General features: G+C 42.8%; 1 protein-coding gene across 3 annotated transcripts in view; it reads left to right on the forward strand.

Moving 5' to 3' along the window:
- Positions 1–20,869, forward strand: part of LOC144061112 (LIM domain-binding protein 3-like) — a 24,990-nt gene continuing 4,121 nt past the window's right edge. The window contains exons 1-9 of one of the 3 annotated variants that reach the window (XM_077581236.1): positions 1–181; positions 3,502–3,724; positions 11,662–11,813; positions 12,512–12,581; positions 14,348–14,370; positions 15,296–15,486; positions 18,464–18,515; positions 19,067–19,317; positions 20,439–20,826. In XM_077581236.1, coding sequence (XP_077437362.1) covers positions 3,629–3,724; positions 11,662–11,813; positions 12,512–12,581; positions 14,348–14,370; positions 15,296–15,486; positions 18,464–18,515; positions 19,067–19,317; positions 20,439–20,826 — 1,223 coding nt within the window. In that variant the 5' untranslated portion in view covers positions 1–181; positions 3,502–3,628. Of the gene's footprint in view, positions 182–3,501; positions 3,725–6,824; positions 6,972–11,661; positions 11,814–12,511; positions 12,582–13,404; positions 13,561–14,347; positions 14,371–15,295; positions 15,487–18,463; positions 18,516–19,066; positions 19,318–20,438; positions 20,827–20,869 lie in introns of those variants that run through there. The other 2 variants (XM_077581235.1, XM_077581237.1) reach the window with 2 other exon arrangements.

Here is a 20,869-nt window from a genome sequence, read left to right on the forward strand (position 1 = left end):
AAGACGTAAAACCTCGCAGAAGAAGAACGCTCTCGCTTTACCCGCCCCGCCGCCCTCCCACTATTGGGGGATTCCGCCAGTCCCGAGCTGGATCCCCGCGGGACAAATGAGCAGCTCCACAAACTCCACAGGTGCTCCATAGCACAGCCGCATAGCGACAATGGCGGCACAACACTTGCAGGTACTTTGTCACTTGTTACTACTTCCTCTTCGTGTCCTACTCTTGCCGCTTAATCCCCTTTATCTTCATCACCACCATCATCCTCACCGGCCGGCGGCACACGCAGCTAAGTGAATCTGGCGCAGGTTGCGTGTGACGTCATCAAGTTTCAACAATGTTTTGTATGGCGGTTTTTTTAGATGTGTGCGTTGGTTTCCTCGCACTGTACGACGCCAGTGGGCGGAAAAGGTGGCAGCAGGTGCTCACACAGAAAGAGATTCTATTGAAGTAGAACAATAGATAATTGGGTACATTTTATTTTGTATGTCTCTCAAGGTCCCTTTACTGAATTAAACAACAATATAAGACATAGAATAAAAGACAACAAAGTGGTATAAAACACAATAATCAATTCATACAAAATATGAATGTTAATGATGGGCAGATTTAAACAGTGCTTTTCCAAACCTTTCGAAAATAAGCAGCAGTTCAACAAGATCAATGAAATCACTTTTCAATCACAATTAAATGTTTAAATTAAACAATGGTGGAGAAATGCTCAATTTGCGCCAAAATTCGATGGATTCTTCATTGACCGTCCAAAACCATGATTTATGCATACTGTCCTCTAACGTTAAATGACATTTCTTCTATTACATTATTTTGTTTGCCATCAAATGGTGACAAAAAAACAACAAAAAACAGACGCCTTTCTGAAATCAAAGTGTCAAAACATGTCATCGTTCATTATCAATATGTTAGAGTTGCGTCTTTTGGTCATTTGTTGTCAAAAGTATCCTGCGATACAGGATGGACAAATGGTGCAAGGACACAAGTCTGAGTCACTCCAATACTGAACAGCATTTACTGTTTCATGGGAACGTAGTAATACATTAGCAAATTTACATCTGATTATCCTCATATAAAATCGTATGGTTGGTTAATCGATCGGGCCCTAGTTGAGATCGCTACAAATGATATCTTTATTGTTTCATTTCAACTTTTCAAATGCGCTCTATTGGCTATTTTTATATAGAACCTTTTAAAAAACTATTTTCACATTTATTAGCTTCATATCGTGTGTGTGTGTGTGTGTGTGTGTGTGTGCGCGGGCGCGGGCTTGTGCCTATTTATGATTGACCGATGTGACCTTTACACGCGAAGAAGCTGCAAGAAATTACAATCGTGTGCACCCGAGTGCGCCTTCATGTCATGTGTGTGTGTGAAAGCATCCCCAGCAATCAAAACTTTTTGGAAACTATCTCAGACGTTCCCTCCGGCAGGCCCCTTGCATCCCCGCTGAGATACATTATCTCTCATCCAGGCCGCATTGGCGGGATTCCTGCCTGTGACAAAAGTGGCTAAACTTAGACGCTGTCGCTGATACTGATGGCCACGTTGCTGCTGTGTGTTACACACGCACACGCACAGTACAGTATTTAAAAAATAAACTAATTTGATATTAAAACAAACAGATCGGCCATGTCATTTATAGATGAGATTTTAAAACGTTATCAAGTGCAAAAGTAGCGTTCCCTCAATTTGTGAGTTATTTTGTTCCATGATCAAGTTCGTAATGCAATTTACTTGCATATCAAAATCTATTTTCCCCATTGAAATGAATTGAAATGCCATTAGGAGGGACGAAATAGAACCACCACCATTTTTTGTGTTTTTATAATGAAAAATAACTAGAGCTGCAACAATTAACTGACGGCTAAATGATTCTGAAATTAATAATTATTTTGATAAGTGATAAATTATTTAGAGCTATTTAAATGTGTTAAGGAGAAATAATTATAGCAACATGTTTTATTTTTGATTTGTATCTGACAGAAAGCATTCAGTTTGTGCATATGTGTGTATGCGTGCGTACGTGCGTGCGTGCACACCTGTTGTTAGCGCCTGCCAAAATAAAAAGCCATTAAATTGACAGGCACAATTGCTTGTTGTGGTTCACTGACAAAAAAGCCAGCATGTCCAAATCACATAACAAGCGCAACATTGACTTCTAACCCACTTCAATTTGCAGCTTTTTTCATGACTACAGTAAATATGATTTAAAAAAAAAAAAAAAAAAAAAGCTTTTGTGTCATTTTTCAAGAAGCATTTTTACCTGAGTGGACTCTTGACCATCAGCCAAAGGTTTGATGGCCATCATGAAAGGCTAAAATTGTGCTAAAAAGGTACTTATGTAAGAAATGCACACACATCGGCAAGCTCTGTAGAAGCCTGATCATTTGAATCAAGTGTGTTGGAGGAGGGAAACGTCTCATGCAGGGTAGGTTGGTGACCTCTGACAAAAACCTTATTTTCATACTTCGTTCACTAAAACTAAATTAAAACTTCATTGAAAAAAAACCTAATTAAAATAAAATTAATTAAACTTAAAAAATTGTTAAAATTTATGAAATTAAATTTATTATTAAATAAATAATAATAAATTAATCAGTAAAATTATTTCTTAAATTAATACAAAAGAATGAAATACAACAAATTAAAATTAAATTAAATTAAAATTAAAACTAATTAAAAAACGTAATTCAAATTAAATTAAAACTAGGTTAAAACATACATTCATACTGTATATGTGAGATGTTGGAAATGGATGCAATTGACTTGCACAAGAGGGCGCCAGTGACTGGTATTGGTGACTGGTATCAGCAGCCTTTGTGAGTACTTAATAACTTGAAATAAGGCTGGTATTGCACCGATACCTGGTACAGTTTCGGTGCTCACCCATCGCTTGAGTATTTACTGATACCGAGTCTCGATCCAATACAGGAGGAATACATTTCGAAGAAAAAGAGAATGCACATTTAACTGTCTTCAGTTTTATTTAATTAGATTTAATGCAATAATTATATTATATTATAATGTTATATTTGTAGGTCTGGATTACTCCGTGGCTTTATGCATGGTGACCTCTCACTAATAGGCCATGTGACATTTCCGCAATGGCTTCCCTTCTTTTCACGCGTGACCTTTTTGTTGTTTTATTATGACCGGCCTCGCCCATCGTAGGGAGACCCTCAACGAAGAATCTGGATTGGGGCGGGGGTGGGGGGCTATCTAGAATAATCAAGCGGGTCTATATTAGCGCCGGTGAATCATGGTGAGCATGCCATAGCGGGTGTCTCCTTTCACGCCATATAAGTCCAGCGCCCCCCCCACCCTCGTAACCCCCCCACGCCCCACCATGCCACCCGGCTATCTGCGTCTATTCTTAGCCTGTCACTTCAGCTCGTCTGAGCAGGCAAGTCCTCCTCTTCCTCCTCATCTTCTTCGCACTTCTGCATTGTGCTCACGTTTTCTTCTTCTTCTTCTTCTTCTGCTCTCAGAGGCCCCCGGCCCTCCCTCGAGTCCCGCCGCTCTGGCCGTCGTAGACCACTGAACCAAGACAACAACGACAAAAAAAAAGCTGCCACCTCATTTGTAGCAAAAAGGAACTTTTCCCCCGCTTGGAACATGAGCTCGTACACGGTGTCGCTGCCCGGGCCCGGACCTTGGGGCTTCCGGCTGCAGGGAGGGAAGGACTTCAACATGCCGCTCACCATCTCCAGGGTAAGACCACGCTCAGCTTCTTCTTTTTCTCCTTGCAGGAGACTTGTAGTTCTTTTTGAGATTCACTATCAGGAACATCTTTATTGGCCAAGTACAGTGGGGCTGAGATACAAGTTTTTGGAGATACAAGCCCGTTGTTTGGTCAATTTTTCGCCTTGACTAGCAAGTGCAAACTTGAGATGCAGTGTGGTGCCAGTGACTCAACACACTTCATGACAAGAAGCAAAAAAAAAAAAACACATAGCGTCTGCAAGCCTAATGGTAACACATAATGTGGAACGACATTGACGGGCTAACAATTAGCATCAATGTGGAAGTGTTATAACCCTTTCAGCAACAGCTATTGAAACACAAATGGTGCAGTAACACATGTAAACACACAGTATATAAATACTCACTGGTATATCGCTAGCGGCAAGCCAAAATCTTTTGCCACCAAAATGGTCACATTTCAAGAGACCCCCAAAACGGCACCATGTTTAACCATTGTTGAACCAATAACATTACAGCAAGCCATTTTTAACACTTTAGATTGGTCAATATTTCATAAAAATGATAACCACACATGAGGACTCACCAAAAGTATAGATTGTTGAAAAAAGTATGAAATTTGCCAAATTGCGATTTATGAGGTTTTGGCCTGACACCAGCGATATATTCTTTATCCTCTGCGAAGAATGACTAATAGTGTGTCTTACTGAGGAATGGGGAGTCTGTAAATCCGTATGTCTGTATTATACTTCCCCCCAGGTGGCACACCAGAAGTTGCAGCACATTGAATTGAAGCAAAAAGTGCAACAAAAACCTATTTGGAACACTATTTCATTTCATTTCATTTATTTAGGCACGTATTAAAAATATTTCTAAACACAACAAAACAAATGTAGTTATAACACATTTGGGTAAAAAAAAAAGCAAGGCAAAAGAGGAGTCATGCCAGGGAACCCCCCCCCCCCCCCCCAAACACCCCCCCCCAGGGGCTTGACTAGTAGGGCTCCTTTAGGTCAGTTTTTAAGAGCAGTCAGAGCAAACAAACATAAGAAATGCAAAAACAATGATTCAGAAAGTACAATGTTGGGTGTTTTTAATGGACTTCTGAAATGATCTTGAGGAAAGTTTTACCAGGTGAGAGGGAAGAAAATTCCTTAACAAGGCACCTCCTGTATGTTTTTCTAAATTGCGATGAAGTGCCCCGTGATTGGAGGATGATGAACAATTTTGCAGATTTGCTGACATGGTGCGGACCAAGCCACTAACTGAATCAGAAACACTTTGTGCATTTTTCTACACTGTCAATTTGAAATGATTTCCTGTTTTTGAGTAAAGGGATTGGAATTTAAAAAAAAAAATCCAATACACTGCTTAATCAAAAAAAATAATGGAGCGATTAATCGATGATTGAAATAATCATTACTTGCAGCCCTAGAACAGAGAGTCATCAGGATTCAACTCTTTTTGGCACTGGTTGGTGTTTGAAGCCATGGCAATTTCTTCTTGGTTCACTTCCATCCTTCATGCACAGAATGGTGCGTTAAAAGAAAAGCAAAAAAGTGCCTCTGGTATCAACAATTGGCATCCTCGTTGGTTGCCGCTTGGTTTCCTGAGGACAGAAGTCTTTTGGGGGCAGAGTGAGGCGTCTGGCTGCGGTGTTGTGGGGGGACGCGAGGGGGGCGTGGCATCTGCCAGCATTTGTCCAGGGTGGACGAAAGCGGATCCTCGGGGGCCTAAATGTGGAAGCGGTGTTGGTTTCACGTGCGCTCGGAATAGACAAGCCCGCAAGCCCCAAGCCAGGATGCCCTGTTGCACTTTTTCAATGTTACGTGGCGACCGCTCGCTTGACAGGAAATCACAACTGCGACTACGATGACGACGTTTCGACACTTTCTCTAGTTTACGCTTTCGTTTGTCTGCACCTTTGACTTAAGTACCAACTAGTGTGGAGTGCATGGCGGTGACATACACACATTTAGTGGTCACTTTGGTGCATGTTTGATAATACATTTCTTGGAGTGATAATTGATGCAAAGCTCACATATTGCCGAAACCGTGTCTATGTCACAATAAGGTAAATTCATATTTCTTTGACCAAATCTATTGGTCAGTCCACATGTGTGGGTAGCAGTTCAACAAATGATTGACCGATCTGAATTGTTGAAAATGCGTTGCCTTCTCTGACGATACCATGTTAATGGTTGAAATGTTTTGCTGTCTCCTGAACAGTGCGGATTTTTGAGGTACAAGGATATAGACGGAGGGAAAGCGATAGCGTGAAGCGCAAAATGTTCATTAACTCATTCACTGCCATAAATTCCTAAAAATAAAAAAAGATTATTAAAAATTAGGGGCGACTAAAAAAATTTATTGTAACTAATCGCATGACTTCACTAGTTAACTCATGATTAATCGCAAATTTTATATCTGTTCTAAATGTACAATAAAAAAATTCTAGGTTTTCATACTCTTGTCAACAAAAGTGGAAAAAAATGTTAAACTAATAGAAATAGTTTAAATGATTTTTTGACGTTTATAGCCGTCAATGGCAGTGAATGAGTTAAAAACCAATGATGTTTGGAATTTAGTTTATGTTGGAGCCTTGACAGTTGTCTTAACCCAAGTTCCATTTGAAAGAACGATATTTATTGAACGGCAGCCTCTGGAAACATGGAAGAGCCGCACAGATCTCATCTGTAGCAGAAGTGATATCACCGCACAGCCAATGTCAGGGAGCATAATAGACAGAGGAATGATTGGTCGCCAGCCAATATCAGGGAATATACACACAAACATTGGATTGGCCACCAGTCAGGACACGTCTCGACAAACTAAGCACTGGTCGCAGGTTAATTTGATGGCACGTGTAGACGAACAATGGACTGGTTGAGCAAGGCACATTTTGGCAACAGCCAAGACGAGGGCAGTGTAGAGTAGAGTGGACACGGACTGTGGACACGGACTGTGGACACGGACTGTGTGCTGCCATGTGGCTGCAATGAAGCGGCACATTGATCCAAATCCATGCCAGACGCTCCCAGCATCCTTTGGGGCTCAGCTCTCATTGTGTCCTCGGATTTGGGATTATCCCGTGGAATGAGTTGATGAAGATTGGCCTGGGAGCTAGCGACCAGTTGTAATCCCACCAAAGATGTTCTTTGTGCCTTTTTTTTTTTTTTGCTGGAATGTTCCATTTTTGTTTCTTAGAAGCTCACCAAATGGTTTGGATCAACCAAAGAAGTCAGAAATCTTGATGGTTGGTCATCTTCTTGCTACAACAAATCTCTCCTCTTCTGATCATTTCTTGAAGATGATCTGCAATGCCTGAAGCAGACTGCGACGTGATCACATTTGAATCGGGTTCTAAGTCGAATGTAATGTGCTGCGTTAAAGGTATGCCCGGTCCACAGTTGTGTTTTGATGTCTATCGAGGTTGTGGAGTCTCAGTTTCACAAGTCCATGTTTTGACTCATCCATCCGGATCCACTTTCAGCATCAGGTTTCGTTTTTTGGGTTCAGGCTGCAGTGTTGTAGTTTTCAGTCTAAAGCAAAACTGCAAAATAATCACCTTTTATAAACAATGATCAACATTTTTGCTTTGGTTAGCATTGATTGCAGACTGGACGACGTTATTCACATGCGAAGAAAACTTGACTTGTGATTGGTTATGACGTATTTTGTCTTACAGATCAAATGTTTGCTTTAAATTCTTTGGAGTTCTGGTTATTTCTACAGGGGAAGCTGCTGTAATTTTTGCGGCTTGGGCTTTGCAGAGTACTGGGCCTCAAGTTATGTTATATGTCACAGCAGTCATCGTCTAATTATGCGCGGGTGATATCGGTGTCCATCCTTTGGGTTCTGTCTGATTGCATTATTGCATTGAATTATGATGTCTTTGAAAGCCAAATTTTGTGGAAACTCGGACTGCCCAATTATATCTCTTCTGTCAATGAGCTAACCAAATGATCTTATTGTCTTCTTTCCGACTTTGTCACGTCACAACTTGACCACTTTATGCTTTATTGTCAACTTGTACAATTATTTTTATCTTCCTGCTCACGTCGATGAATGTGAGCATCTTGAAAGTCATCTGCTCTTTTAATCCGCCTTGGTATCGCTGTGTTAGCTGACTCCTGCGCTTGGAGTTCTGCAGCTCCGAGGTCTCCAACTCACAGGCGGGAAATCTTTGTGACTGACTCATTTTGTAGAATGTGAGGAGCTGCACCCTCGACTGACATCTCGTAGCTCATCTTTTCACTCTTTGACTGCCAGACGTTTTCAGAAAAGGGATGCCGTGGGTGCCAGCTGATTTTAAGCATTTTGACTGATCTTTCAAGGTCCATAGAAAATTATGTGTTTGGACTATGGAAACACACATACTGCCAAAACAAGATTGGACTCTCATCTTCCATCAGAAAAAAAAAGTTTGTTTCTACCTTATTCCGTTTTTGAGTAATCAACAATAGAAAATGGTTAGTTTCACCTGTTTTGAAAAAAACGTCTTTTAACGTCTTTGGCACTCCATAGGATTTTACGAAACGTTATTTAACGTTTTTGGCAGTCAAAGAAATGATTCCGCAAGTTCAAGTAGAACGTCAGCTTTTTTGGCCCGTTTGGATTGAGATGTAATGTTTTAGGGTTAATGACAGTTGCAGAACACGGAAGAAATCAGTCAGTGCAGTAAATACAATACAATAAAACTTCAACAATTTGATGTCTTTAATTGAAAGCTAAATGTCCACCCAAATATCAGACTCCAAAAATCTGGACAAAAGCAGCTTATGTAGACTTTTTTTTTTTCTACTTCGTGACAAATAGAGAAAGAGAAAATTGCATTGACCACACCATTTGCAAAGAAACACAACACTAACAGCGCTACTCATCAAATGTAGCATTAGCTAATGGATTCTCTTTGTGTAAATAATAAAAAACGTTAACGTTACGTAAAACAGACCTGCATCAGATTAAAACGGAGAACCTCAGAACTGCGATACATACCTTTCTGATGCATAACCGTCAAAAAACAAAAATACAAAATGAATGATACTTTGTTCTGCACATTTCAATGTGATTTATAACTAGCTGCCTGGTAGCCCCCAGTTTGAGACACATTGCCACAAAGGCTGCCAAAAATGTTATTCTAATATTTATATGCCTCTTTCAAAACGGAGCAATTGTAATGTGTACTGTATAAGGTACATGTACAGTACGACGAAGTGTCTACTTGAAGTAAGCCAGTGGGCCGAGCGGCTTCCTCTGCGCAGCGCAACTGTTGACAGGCACACTGCCGTTTTTAGCTACTGAAGGTCAGCCAACACACACACACACACACACACACACACACGCACACACGTCTTATCAGTTAGCTCCTCTGTTAGCATCTACTGTTACAAGTCTGCAGGCTCTCTGTAGTTCGTTTAAGATGGCCAAGATAACCTCCACAGATATTACAGATATTTTTAGTCTACTCAGAAACACGCACTCATCTGGCCCCACTGGGAGCGAAACCTTCATATAGTTGAACTTTAGTTAGACAGATTTTGTTATATGATGATTACGGGGTCATACACAGTACTACAATGCAGTATGTTGTTCTGTTCATGGTCAGTTAAGTGAATAGTAGTGGTTTAAGCACGGAACCCTGCAGGACTTACTTTTGCTGACATTGTTATATTTTACTCAGCTTGGCCCTCTGGGAGCTTAAACCTTCATAGTTGCACTTTAGAAAGGTCTTATGCAGTAGCACTACAATATATTTTATGTATGGACAATGAAGTGAATAGTAGTGGTCTAAGCACGGAACCCTGTGGGACGCCATTGCTTACATTTGCTGTTATTGTTTCCTTTCATTATGTTGAATTATTTTTAAAACATCAGCTTTTTTTTTTCATGTAAAAACACATATAAATAGTCAAGAGCAGATCACAGGGAGAATATGAAATGTATGAATAAATACATTAAATGACAGTGAAGATGATTCATATTTTCCTGTATCCTGCCTATTAGCATTGCAGATAATCAAAATAGAGAACGTTTTATAATTGATCCCTGTGATGCAACATTTGTCTGTTACAATGTCTTTTTTTTTTAAAACAATTTGTAAATAACATCAACGATCACTGACTCAATTTATTCATTGTAAATAATTGTATGCATCCCTCTTCCTGTATTCAGTCTTTGAATGCCCAGAAGTTGACCCGAGATGACCGTAGCGCACCGCACCGTGCTGTACCACATCATACTGTCGTGTATTCCTCAGTGGAAACACAAGTTGTCTACGTTGATGTGGATCAATAAGAAGCACAGAGAGCTGATCCATAAATCTTATTAACTTCACGCTGCAAATGTCAGACACTCCATTCACAGCGAGATATGAAGTTGCCGTGCTTTGACCTTTACCACTCTTACTGTGCATATACAGTATGCATATAATAGATATATAAATAGTTCATGAAAAAAGTGGTGGTCATAGTAACCAAAGCCAGACCATCCATTGGCCTGCAGCCACGCCCAAAGTCTGCTGGGATACCCCCCCCCCCCCCCCCCGCTCACCTGCAACCCATCATGAAGACAAGCACTAGAGAACTAGATGGCCGTGGGTGGATGCTGGCTAGATTCTTGTTCTTAAGTGACTCCTCCAGGTGTAAAGTTCAGAGGTGGCGGCTCATGGGTCAGCGGCTGCAAATAGCACAGCGGCCACAAAAGGGGGGCTTTTGGGGGATAAAAAGAGCGAGCGTGGCGCGTGTGTATGTGTGTTGACAGCTGCACAGGCTTCACAGGGTGGTGCCACCCAGGCCGGCCCATGATCCACTTGTGGGTATGCTGGACTCCCGTGCCTGTCACTCGCATATTAATCACAATCATCTGCTTTCACATCGTTTCATTTGGGTCGTGGCTAGAGATCTTTTGCTTTTTGATTTGATGATTTTCTTTATTTCTCCTGATTTCAAACAAGCTTTGAAACTGCCAATCAATCTCTTGCCAGTATTAACGTGCATCAGTTTTCCACATCGTTTTTAAAATGCCTTTTAATATAAAATCTTTTTTGCAGCCTCCCTATTTTTTTTTAAAGGAAAAATGGATTTGTCCAAGGAAATATGTATTTTTAAAAAATTGTGGAAAAAAATAGGGTAACTTAAAAAGAAATAAAAAATATTATGAAAAACAAATTTTTTGTTGTTGGCCAAACCCTCATAATACATAATTATTCAGACACAATCTTTCTGTACCTTCTAAACCACACGTACCAAACTCGTGGTCCGGGGGCCAGATCGTGCCCGCCACATCCTTTTATATTTATGAAAATGTTTTTCAACTTTCATGATTCTTTCTAAAATGTGTACCAAAATTTCAAATTGTCATGTGTAATAAATAATAATGCTGAAATTTTGTAATATTTTTTGTTACCCTTTTTACAGTAACTTGAACATTAGTTGAACAAGATAGTATTATCATTGACCTTTGATTTTAAAACTAGTGATCCATCAATTTGTTGTGCATGTCATAATAGGATAAGATGATTAAAAAAAAAAAAAAGATTTCACAGTCATAATGACCCTCTGAGGAAAGTCGCAGTGTGGCCCACCACCAAAATGAGGTTGACACAGTAGTGGCCCAGCTTCACACACTTTTGCATGTTCAGTTTGAATTGCTTAATGTTGAAAGCCAACATTTGAGTTGCGAATGAGCATCAGCTGTATTGAGTCAATAGGAAAAAAAATGGACTGATAAGGTGCTTTGATACCCCTGTATATGGGAAAGGAGAGCCACAGTCAAGGATGCACGTTCAGCCATTTATTGCACATGAATAACAGCAACAACACTCACAAGGAGCTGCTGTAGGCCACAACTCGCACCGGGACGCTCTTACCGCACACTGACCTTCTCCAGATGCTATCCGTGGCTAACCGGTTCCTGTTTGCGTGTGCCTTTTTTTTTTTGTCCAGATCACGCCGGGCAGCAAAGCGGCACAGGCCAACCTGGTTCAGGGCGACGTCATCATGGCCATCGATGGCGTGAGCACGGAGGGCATGACCCACCTGGATGCCCAGAACAAGATCAAGATGGCCAACTACAACCTGGCGCTCACCATGACCAAGTAAGAGCGAACACCCTTCCGAACCCAAACATTTTGTGTTTACCCGCCTGTGCCTTTAAGATTGAACCCAGCGCAGCAGGACATTGCAGTTACCGTACACTTTTATACACAGCCACGGCACGACATACAGTAATAGGGACTGAGGTTGGACTGGAGGTTTTTAATGATAAATAGTTGGCCCTTAAAGAGGGCAGCAGCGTGGATGTGGACGTGGCCCCCTGGTCGCCCCAAAGCTTTTGTCTTTTATAACAGATAAGATCTGATTTGTTGCGCGAGGAAATGAATGTCGGTGCACGCTGATCTCCGAGCGCCGACTCATAACTGAGCGCGAGCGCTCCGGGTGAGGCACATAAGATGCAGTGCCCGGGATGAAGATGAGGATGAGGATGATTTTGACCTCTCCCGGAGAGAGCGTGTGGAGATGAAGATGTTTTGTTGGCAAGTTCCTGCGGTCAGCGTGCCGCGGCGGTCTTTTTCCTTGCTTTTCCGCCTCAAAAATAAAAGGCCTGACTTTGTTTTGCTCTCTGAATTGTTTCCATGACGCCCGCGGAGAAGATGCTGCACAAAGTCAGCTCGATCATTTCAAACAACATCATAAATAGATGGAATGAAGTCCCGTTTGCACCGTCGTAATATAGCATGACATTACATCTTGCATTTTCAGTATTTCAACCGCACATTTTTCTTTTGCCGTGTAGGTCGAAGCGTCCTGTTGCCATGCCAACGCCGAGAATGGACATTGGCATTCCCATGATCCCTCACCAGCAGGTGAGCTTTCCCATAGTGCATCATTCGTCTGTCTCTCTTTCTCTATGTTTAGAAGCCTTAATGTGACTTTTTGCCTTTCAAAGCTCTGGAAACCATCAACACAAGACGTATATATAAAAATTAAAAATTTGCCATTAATTCTCATACTCTTGATATCAGGGGTTCTCAAACTTTGTCCAGGAGCCCCTTACGGGTGAATGTTTTACAAGGCCCTCTTCTTAAGCCTAATTAATTCATAATAATGTACCTCTAAATGTTATAGGAATCCAAAAAATGTTTACAGAGATTTTTTTTTTACATATATTTAAGTCAAAATTTAACAAAAGAAGAGTGATATTTCCACAATTCAATTTCCCAAAAATATTTTCATAAAATTGTGCCTTTTATTCTGGAGAAAAAAAAGCCTTTATTTTCCGAAAATAGTATTTCTCTAAAATGATGTATTCCTGTAATAACATCGATTTTGTCTTAATTCATGCAGAGATGTCAGATTTCTGTGGTATCGAACTGCACTTTTTGAAACGATAAGACATCACAATTAATTGCAAAATATTTGTAGACGCCCAAGCTAGGGCTGACGGGGGGGGGGGGGGGGGGGGGGGGGGGGGGGGGGTCCTGGGATCACAGTTTGAGAACCACTGCTGCTCATGTTATGGTCACTTTAATTTGCTGATTCACAAGCTGCTGCTGCCCCCTTCTGGTGACTTTTAAAACAAGTTAGAACACAGGCGAATAAACAATGACTTTATGATAATATCATCCAATTCAATTTTTGTATTGATGGCCCTCTTCTGCTCCGTCTTCTCCCTGGCCGTGGTCGCAGGTGAACGGTCGCCTGTCGGCCTGCGGTGCCTCGCCGGGGGCCCGCGGAAGCGGCCGACAGCCCCGCCCACAGGAAGCAGTATAACTCGCCCGTCGGCTTGTACTCAGAGGAAACTCTGAGGGAGATGGCGGCCATTCAGGCGGGCCTCCCCGCGGGGTACGTAGTCAGGAAAAGAAAAAAACACAAAAAAACAGGAGTTTGATGAGCTAGGGCTTAACTGAGTGATGGCGTCATCCTGTCGACTGTTTTGAGGCGAGCGCGAATGAGGACATTAAACAACAGAGCTCCGACTTAATTACCCAGGATGCCTTTGGTGGCTCCTCATGCTACTCGAGTAACGAGCTTGCTTATCGGTGGACACCTTATGTGATTTTGACGAAGGTTGCGCAACACCCAAGGCTTAATTATCTCTCATTTTTTGCTTGGTTCCAAAGACCCTGCTGTGCTAATCAAACCATTTCAAGTCGAACCAGGGCCAATTTCCAGACTGCTGGGGGGTCGTTAGTCGTGTTTTCTACAAGCAGGGTGCAAAGAATGATTGGCAGCGAAAAGAAGCACATTGATTTGTTGTTAGTGTTTTCCTTTTTTTCCTTTCTAGCGGGTGCTGGCAGGCACTTGGAGTTTTTGAGCCTCCCCACTTAAATGCCACTAATTGAAAATAGAATTTTCCAGGTTCTTCTGTCAGTTTGGGGCCCTTAAAACCATGAGGGTTAGTTGGACCTTCTTCCAGAGAAGCCGCAAATGACATCATTCCCGATGATGTCACTCACACTTCTCCTCCTTGCTTCCTCTGGAGCTCTCCTCCTCCCCCTCCTCCTCCTCCTCCTCCTCCTCCTCCTCCTCCCACCTACGACATGTGATGTCACGTTGACTAATCTCCTTCTCTCTCCTCATCTTCTTCATATTGTCTGGCCGCCTTCATCCTGTCCATGGGCAAAACCAGGTTTTCAGCCCGCCTGCTCCCAAGTTAGTACCGTCCTGCCGAGTGCAAGTATCAAGCGTGTGCGTTAGTGTGTTGAGTGTGTTTGTGTTGTCATGGAAGCGCTGACCTTAACGTTGCACGGCACGTTGGCCCAGGAAGAAGCTGCAGGTTGGGGTGTGATTTTATTTGATTTTTCTCTTTTTTCCCTTCGCAAGTTGAAGTGATATCATAGTACTAATGCCTCTCAGGTAGTGTTCTTTGTTATTATTCTGATCCAATAAATTAAATGCATTTCATACACAGCAACGTCTTTATGTTGAGAATAGTGCTGCAACATTAAACTAATCAATTATCAAATTAGTCCACAACTATTTCAATAAACGGACTAATTTCAAGACATTGTTTAACATAAAATTGTCCGTATTCTCACTACTGAAATCAACTTTGGTGTGTTTTGTGTTTTGCTTTGTCTTTGTCTTTTTGTGGCTTGACAGTCAAAAAAGACCGACCAATTGGAAAGGCTTTAACTGTAAGATGAAGATGAGGATGCTAAAGTTAGCGAGCATAGAGCGAGAGGACACGGTCCGTCACAATCGATTCATGTTTTTTGGTCTTTAAAGGCCATGTTGACATTCAAAAATGATATAAATGCTTTGGTGTGTGTGTGTGTGTGTGTGTGTGTGGGCGCGAGGAAAATTAATCAAAAATAGGCGTGTGCAGCTAACGAAACGACGGCGTACGATTTGCTTTGTTTTGCTGTGCTGTGTTGACGCTCGACGCCGACTTGTTGGACGCTTTGGCGTGGCAGTTGCACATGTAGATGGAGTTTTGGCATTGGGCGTCATTCTCTAATGTGCCTAATGAAGTGGCCGTGTGAGCGATGACGTCATGTGATCTAAACGAGCGCCTGCCCGCATGCACATTTAAGTATGTGCGTGCTTTCACCCACGCGCCGTCCTCACCTCTCAGCGCCGTCAGCGCCGGCGTGGTTCTGAAGGAGAGCAGCACGACCACCACCCACAAGGCCATCGAGGTGACTGGTCCGGGAGGCAAGGCCACCATCATCCACGCCCAGTACAACACGCCCATCAGCATGTACTCGCAGGACGCCATCATGGACGCCATCGCCGGGCAGACCATGACCAAAGGCCACGACGCCGGGGTGAGTGACTAATACCCCTTAACCCCCTCAATCCCCCACTCCGCGTTTGCTGCGGCCACAGCAGCATTGATTTGGTTGCCATGGTTACAAAGAACAGGCATTCTTGATCTTCCTTCTCCTGTGTCTTTTCCCTCTTGTGAGGAAGTCGTTTTGTGATGACAGCGAGTTGTGACAGATGGCGATGTCACGTTTTCGGATGCAGAGTTGGTCACGGTTGTCTTTTGTTGGAGGATTTTGTTCCCTTTCAAGCATTCTTTGATTTGACCCAAGCCTGGATTCACAAAACTGCGGTGCACAGAGTGTCCTCCAGGGGGTGCGTGACTTTACGAATGGCGTATTCCATTTGGCCTTTTAGGCACTGGCTAGCCAGAGGTGACGCTGGGGGTTGGCACCTGCCTTGAGTCAACTAAAGTTTCATGTTGTGATTAGAGAGCAGTGTTGCATTGTGCATTTTGACATGTCTGGCATGAAACCCGCTCGGAGCTGATTTAAAAAAAAAAAATTTAAATAAAAAAAAACTTGTGAAAACTTTTGCACTCGTCCCTCTGACAGTCGTCTGGGTCCATCACTCACATTTAAAGAAATCATAATAATCAAAGCAAATGTTCTGAGCTCCTTTTTCTCCTGTGTTAAGCACCCGTATTTTATGTGTGCTTAATACTATTGTTGCACACGCAGACCCCCCCCCCCCCCCTTCCTACTTTATCTTTTCTTGCTGACTTTTAATTCATTTGGAAGTCACTCTCTAATTTGGTTTTGTGACCAAGAAAAGTCCCCCCCCCCCCCCCCCCCCCCCCCACAAAAAAAGACAAAAGAAAGCTCCCTGGTCTCTGAGCTGACATTTTGCGGGGGTCTTATGTGGGCGGATTGGTGGTGGTGGTGGTGGCGTACCCCCTGTGTCTGGTTCCAGTCCACTTCCAGAGCGTCTGGTGGACAGCGCTTCACCCGTCTACCAGGCGGTCCAGAGCGCCGAAGAAAGGGAAGATGACGAGGAGCGAGGGCCGCCCCCGCCAAGCCAGCGCGCAGTCCAAAACCTTCCAGGGCGCTCGCCCAAATGATGGGAATGGGAACGCAAACCGGTAAGAAGACGCATGCTCCAAATATGTCAGGAATCTTGAGCATACTTTGCCGACTCCTGCATGATATCGTGATATCGTTTTTGTTTGTGTCTCACAGTTATGGAGGATGAGGAAGAGGATGTTGAGGTGTTAATGAAGAGCAGGTAGGCTGCGTCACTTACACCTCGGAACCTGCACAGGAAGTCCCGCTCCGCCCCGCCCACCTCACCTCACCTCCACCCTTACCACTTCCTGCCAAACTGTGACAAACACAAGCAGATTTATTTTTTTGTTAGTTTGTTTGCTGTTTTTGTAGCAAAGTCACAAAAATTTTACTCCGGAATTATAAAATCGCAATCTTGCTAAAATTATGTTGTATTTTTCTTGTAGTATTCTCAAAAATATAGGATATTATTTATTTTATTTTTTATTTTAGAACTTTTTTTCTATCAAAAATACAACTTTTTCTTTTGGAGGAGGCAGGCAAGTATAATCTGTCAAATAAATATCTCCATTTCGTAATATTACTACTTTTCTTTAAAACATACAACTTGAGATTTTTTTCTTGTCGTTGTGTGGTAAATCCTCCTTGGTGTTTGCCACGTCTCATTTGTCATGAGCTTCTTTTGCCGCACGATGGCGTAGTTGACAGGTTGGTATGCTGAGGATTCAGCAGACACTTGATTAGGTACACTCATTTTTCTATCTTTACAAATCTCGTGATGGTCACTTTTGTTACTGTCATTGAGATATTTATTAAATGTTACATACTATTAGCATAATTATTTTATGTCAATAATGTAACATAAAAACAAATCTATAAAACTATTCCCAGACAATTTCATTGGGCCTAAACATTTGTTCATTTGGGAAAAAGTAATAATAAATATTATTCTGACAGTGTTTATTATTGTCTTTTGTCAAAGTAAATTTTTGTTAGTATTGGCTGTACCTAATAAAGTGTCCGGTGTGTATTCAGCAAGTTGAAGTGCAACAAAAGCGTTGATTGGCAGTCTAGCTTTCAAAAGAGATCCAGGTTGTTTCGTTGTCATAGTAACGGCAGCATTTGGATTGTCGCATGACTCAAAAGCACAGTAGCGCGCTATACTAACACTCATTTGCGTGTGTGTTGTTTTTTTTACTGTACAGTACACACATTGTTGCAGTTGTGGTCTTTTGTTGGGTGAAAGTTGCCTTCAAGTGAAACTGGGAAAAAAAATTGTCATAGGTTTTTCCTCACAAACATTTGGATGTTTTCTTGTCACTTCCGGTTGAGCCTTTTTTTTTTGTGCCAAATGAAATTGAGAATGTCTCTTGCAGTCTCTCCAGGGTGGATGTGTTGCCTTCAAATGTAGAATCAAATGTGTGTTCTTATTTAGTACACATGACAAGAGTGACTCATTCCTAAATGAAACTTGTCACAAGGCACCGTTTTAGCCCCCCCAAAAAGAAGAAAAGGGGAAAAAAATGAAATGGTGGAAATGTTCCGTGCCCAAATATTTTTAGAAATGATTTCATTTGAGAATGTCTTTAAAGTGAAGGTTTTGCTGTTTTCCAGGGTGGCTGTGTTGTGTTCAAGTGCAGCTGGGAAAGTTGGCCTCTGGCAAAGTATCTTTCACAGCCTGATTGTCTTGTCATTTCTGATAAGTGATACAGACTCGCGTAGAGTCATTTCTTGTCTGCATGATTATTACTTATGCTGCGTTCAAGTACTGCTGGGAAATTTTTCTTCCGCTGACAACAGCAAGGGTCACTTTTTGAGAATTGAAGAGACTGGAGTTGAGGGACATTTTGATGTCGCCAATGTTGAAGGAAGCCTCACAAGTTGGATGTCGAGTGTCCGTCTTCTTCTTTTCCTGGCCGAGGTTCCTGAACGCCACACGTGTGGTATGGTGACCTTTGCTTTTTTTTATTGCAGCCTGAAGCATCAGGCGCCCGCTGGCGTCCAGCACAAGGCGGCCGTGTCCAGGTACGGCCGCCGGCCGATGCCCGTCAACGTCCGCAGCCGCCCGCTGCCCCGTCTTAACGTCATCACTTGTCTCATGTCTTTCATTGAGCTTCTCCAGCATTACGCGGCACAGCTTGAATGCATATTATTAACATACGTGTCAAGTGAGCCACGCCCCCTACACGGCTGCTTTCTAAAATGCAAATTAGAGGGGTTGCTTGGTTTATTTTTATTTCTTTATTTTTTCCTTGGGTATCGAGGCCAAAATTTCAGTTAACTTTGGGTGGCGTGAAAAGAAAATGGAGCGAACGGGTGCTGTAATGCATGTGGGCAAGGAGAGCCACAGTTCGCCATTTATTGAACAGGCTTAATACAAAATGAAAACACTCGCAAGGAACTGCTGTAGGCCACAACTCACTGCCAGACACTTTTCTTCATTGGCTAAGCTAAGTGCTGTGCCCGCCTACTCATCTTCATCGTCAACTAAGCTAACCTCTTCATCATTATCATCATCACGGTTGATTTTCCAATTGTTTGGTCCTTGAACGCATCATCTCTTGCTTCCTCTCCAGCCAATTTGGGCAGCCCGCCGCCGCCCCTCCGGCCCAGCATGCCCCGCCCTCAATGCATTACCAGCAGGCCCCGCCCATGCCGCAAGCCCCACCCCAGCAGCACTACCAGCAGGCCCCGCCCATGCCGCAAGCCCCACCCCAGCAGCACTACCAGCAGGCCCCGCCCACCCAGCAGAGCTCCATTCAGATACCAGTCTGCTCCGCCCCTCCCAAGGTGGTCAGCACGGCCTGCATCTACCCGTCGCAGCCAGGTGAGCCGGCCAATCGAGTTGTCACCTGAACGTCACATTCGCAGAAGTTGTTTGTTATTTATTGATAGTCAAAAGCTTGATTAGATAGTTCAGTAATCACTTCATTAGTTGGTTAGTTCATTACATTGGTCAACAGCAAATTTTAATCGTTTGATTCGTTGGTTGGTCAATATGTTGGTTAGTTCTTTGATTCAAGAAGTCAATAGATTGGTTAGTTAATTGATAAGTAATTTGGTTTGTTGATAGGTGATTGAGTAGTTGGTAAATTAGTTTGTTGTTAGTTTGTAGGTTATTGACTAGTTGGTGAATTGACTAGTCAGTTAATTGGTTAAATGATTCGTCAATAGATTGGTTGAATGGCCTGAATGTGCTGGTTGGTTGTGTAGCTGTTAAGTCAGTTGAATGGTGAGGTGATTACTTGGCAAGTTGATTAGTCAATCAGTTTGATGGTTGCTAAATTGATAGGTTAATTTATTAGCTGGTTAGGCAACTATTCATGTGAATTCTTGGTTAGTTAATTAGCGAACTAATTGGTTAATTGATTTTCAATCAATTTGTTGATTGGTCAATGTATTGGTTGGTCTAGTTAATTAGTCAATCGGTTGGTTGGTGAGTCATTACCAATTGATTAGTAAGTTGATTAGTCAATCAGTTTGATGGTTGCTAAATTGATTTGAATTGGTTAATTTATTAGCTGGTTAGGCAACTATTCATGTGAATTCTTGGTTAGTTAATTAGCGAACTAATTGGTTAATTGATTTTCAATCAATTTGTTGATTGGTCAATGTATTGGTTGGTCTAGTTAATTAGTCAATCGGTTGGTTGGTGAGTCATTACCAATTGATTAGTAAGTTGATTAGTCAGTCAATTGCTTGATTGGTTAGCCAATAGATTTGTTGGTTAGTTGGATCTTCTGCGTATTGCTTGATTGTTCAGTTGATTGGCTGATTTATATTTCTGTTGGGTGTGTCACATGGTCACATATGGGTTGACCTTTGTTGTTGGACTAAAATGTTCTCAGAATGCCGCCAAAGTCACCCCGGACTGTTCTTATGGTGTCAACTTCAAGAGACTTGCCCTGTTTGGCTTGTCACCTGACTAACGCTTGTTGTCTCATGCAGCTGCACCACCAGCCCACGCGCCGTCCCACCAGCACCATGCTCACCCCCATGCTCACCCCCACCCCGCCGCCGCCATCCCGGCCCAGGCTGCGGGCGACGCGGGTGGCAACCGTCCCCCCTGGGTGACCGACAGCTCCTTCGCCGACAAGTTTGACCCCAACAAGACCACCACCACCACCACCGTCATCAAGCCGCCTCCGTTGCCTCAGGCCGCACCCCCGCCGCCGCAGTACATCCCCAACCCCTCGGCCGCCGCCCCCAGCCCCGCCCATGTCACTCCTAGCCCCGCCCCTTTCCCCCCTGTGGCCAGAGGGGTGGCGCAACGGGCCGAGAGGTTTGCCGCCAGCAGCCGTACGCCGTTGTGTGGAGCCTGTAACAGCATCATCAGGTAACGCCACACACACCAGCTCCAGGAATTCAAAACAAACAAC

This window comes from Vanacampus margaritifer, chromosome 12 (assembly GCF_051991255.1).
Source record: "Vanacampus margaritifer isolate UIUO_Vmar chromosome 12, RoL_Vmar_1.0, whole genome shotgun sequence".
Classification (NCBI taxonomy): Eukaryota; Metazoa; Chordata; class Actinopteri; order Syngnathiformes; family Syngnathidae; genus Vanacampus; species Vanacampus margaritifer.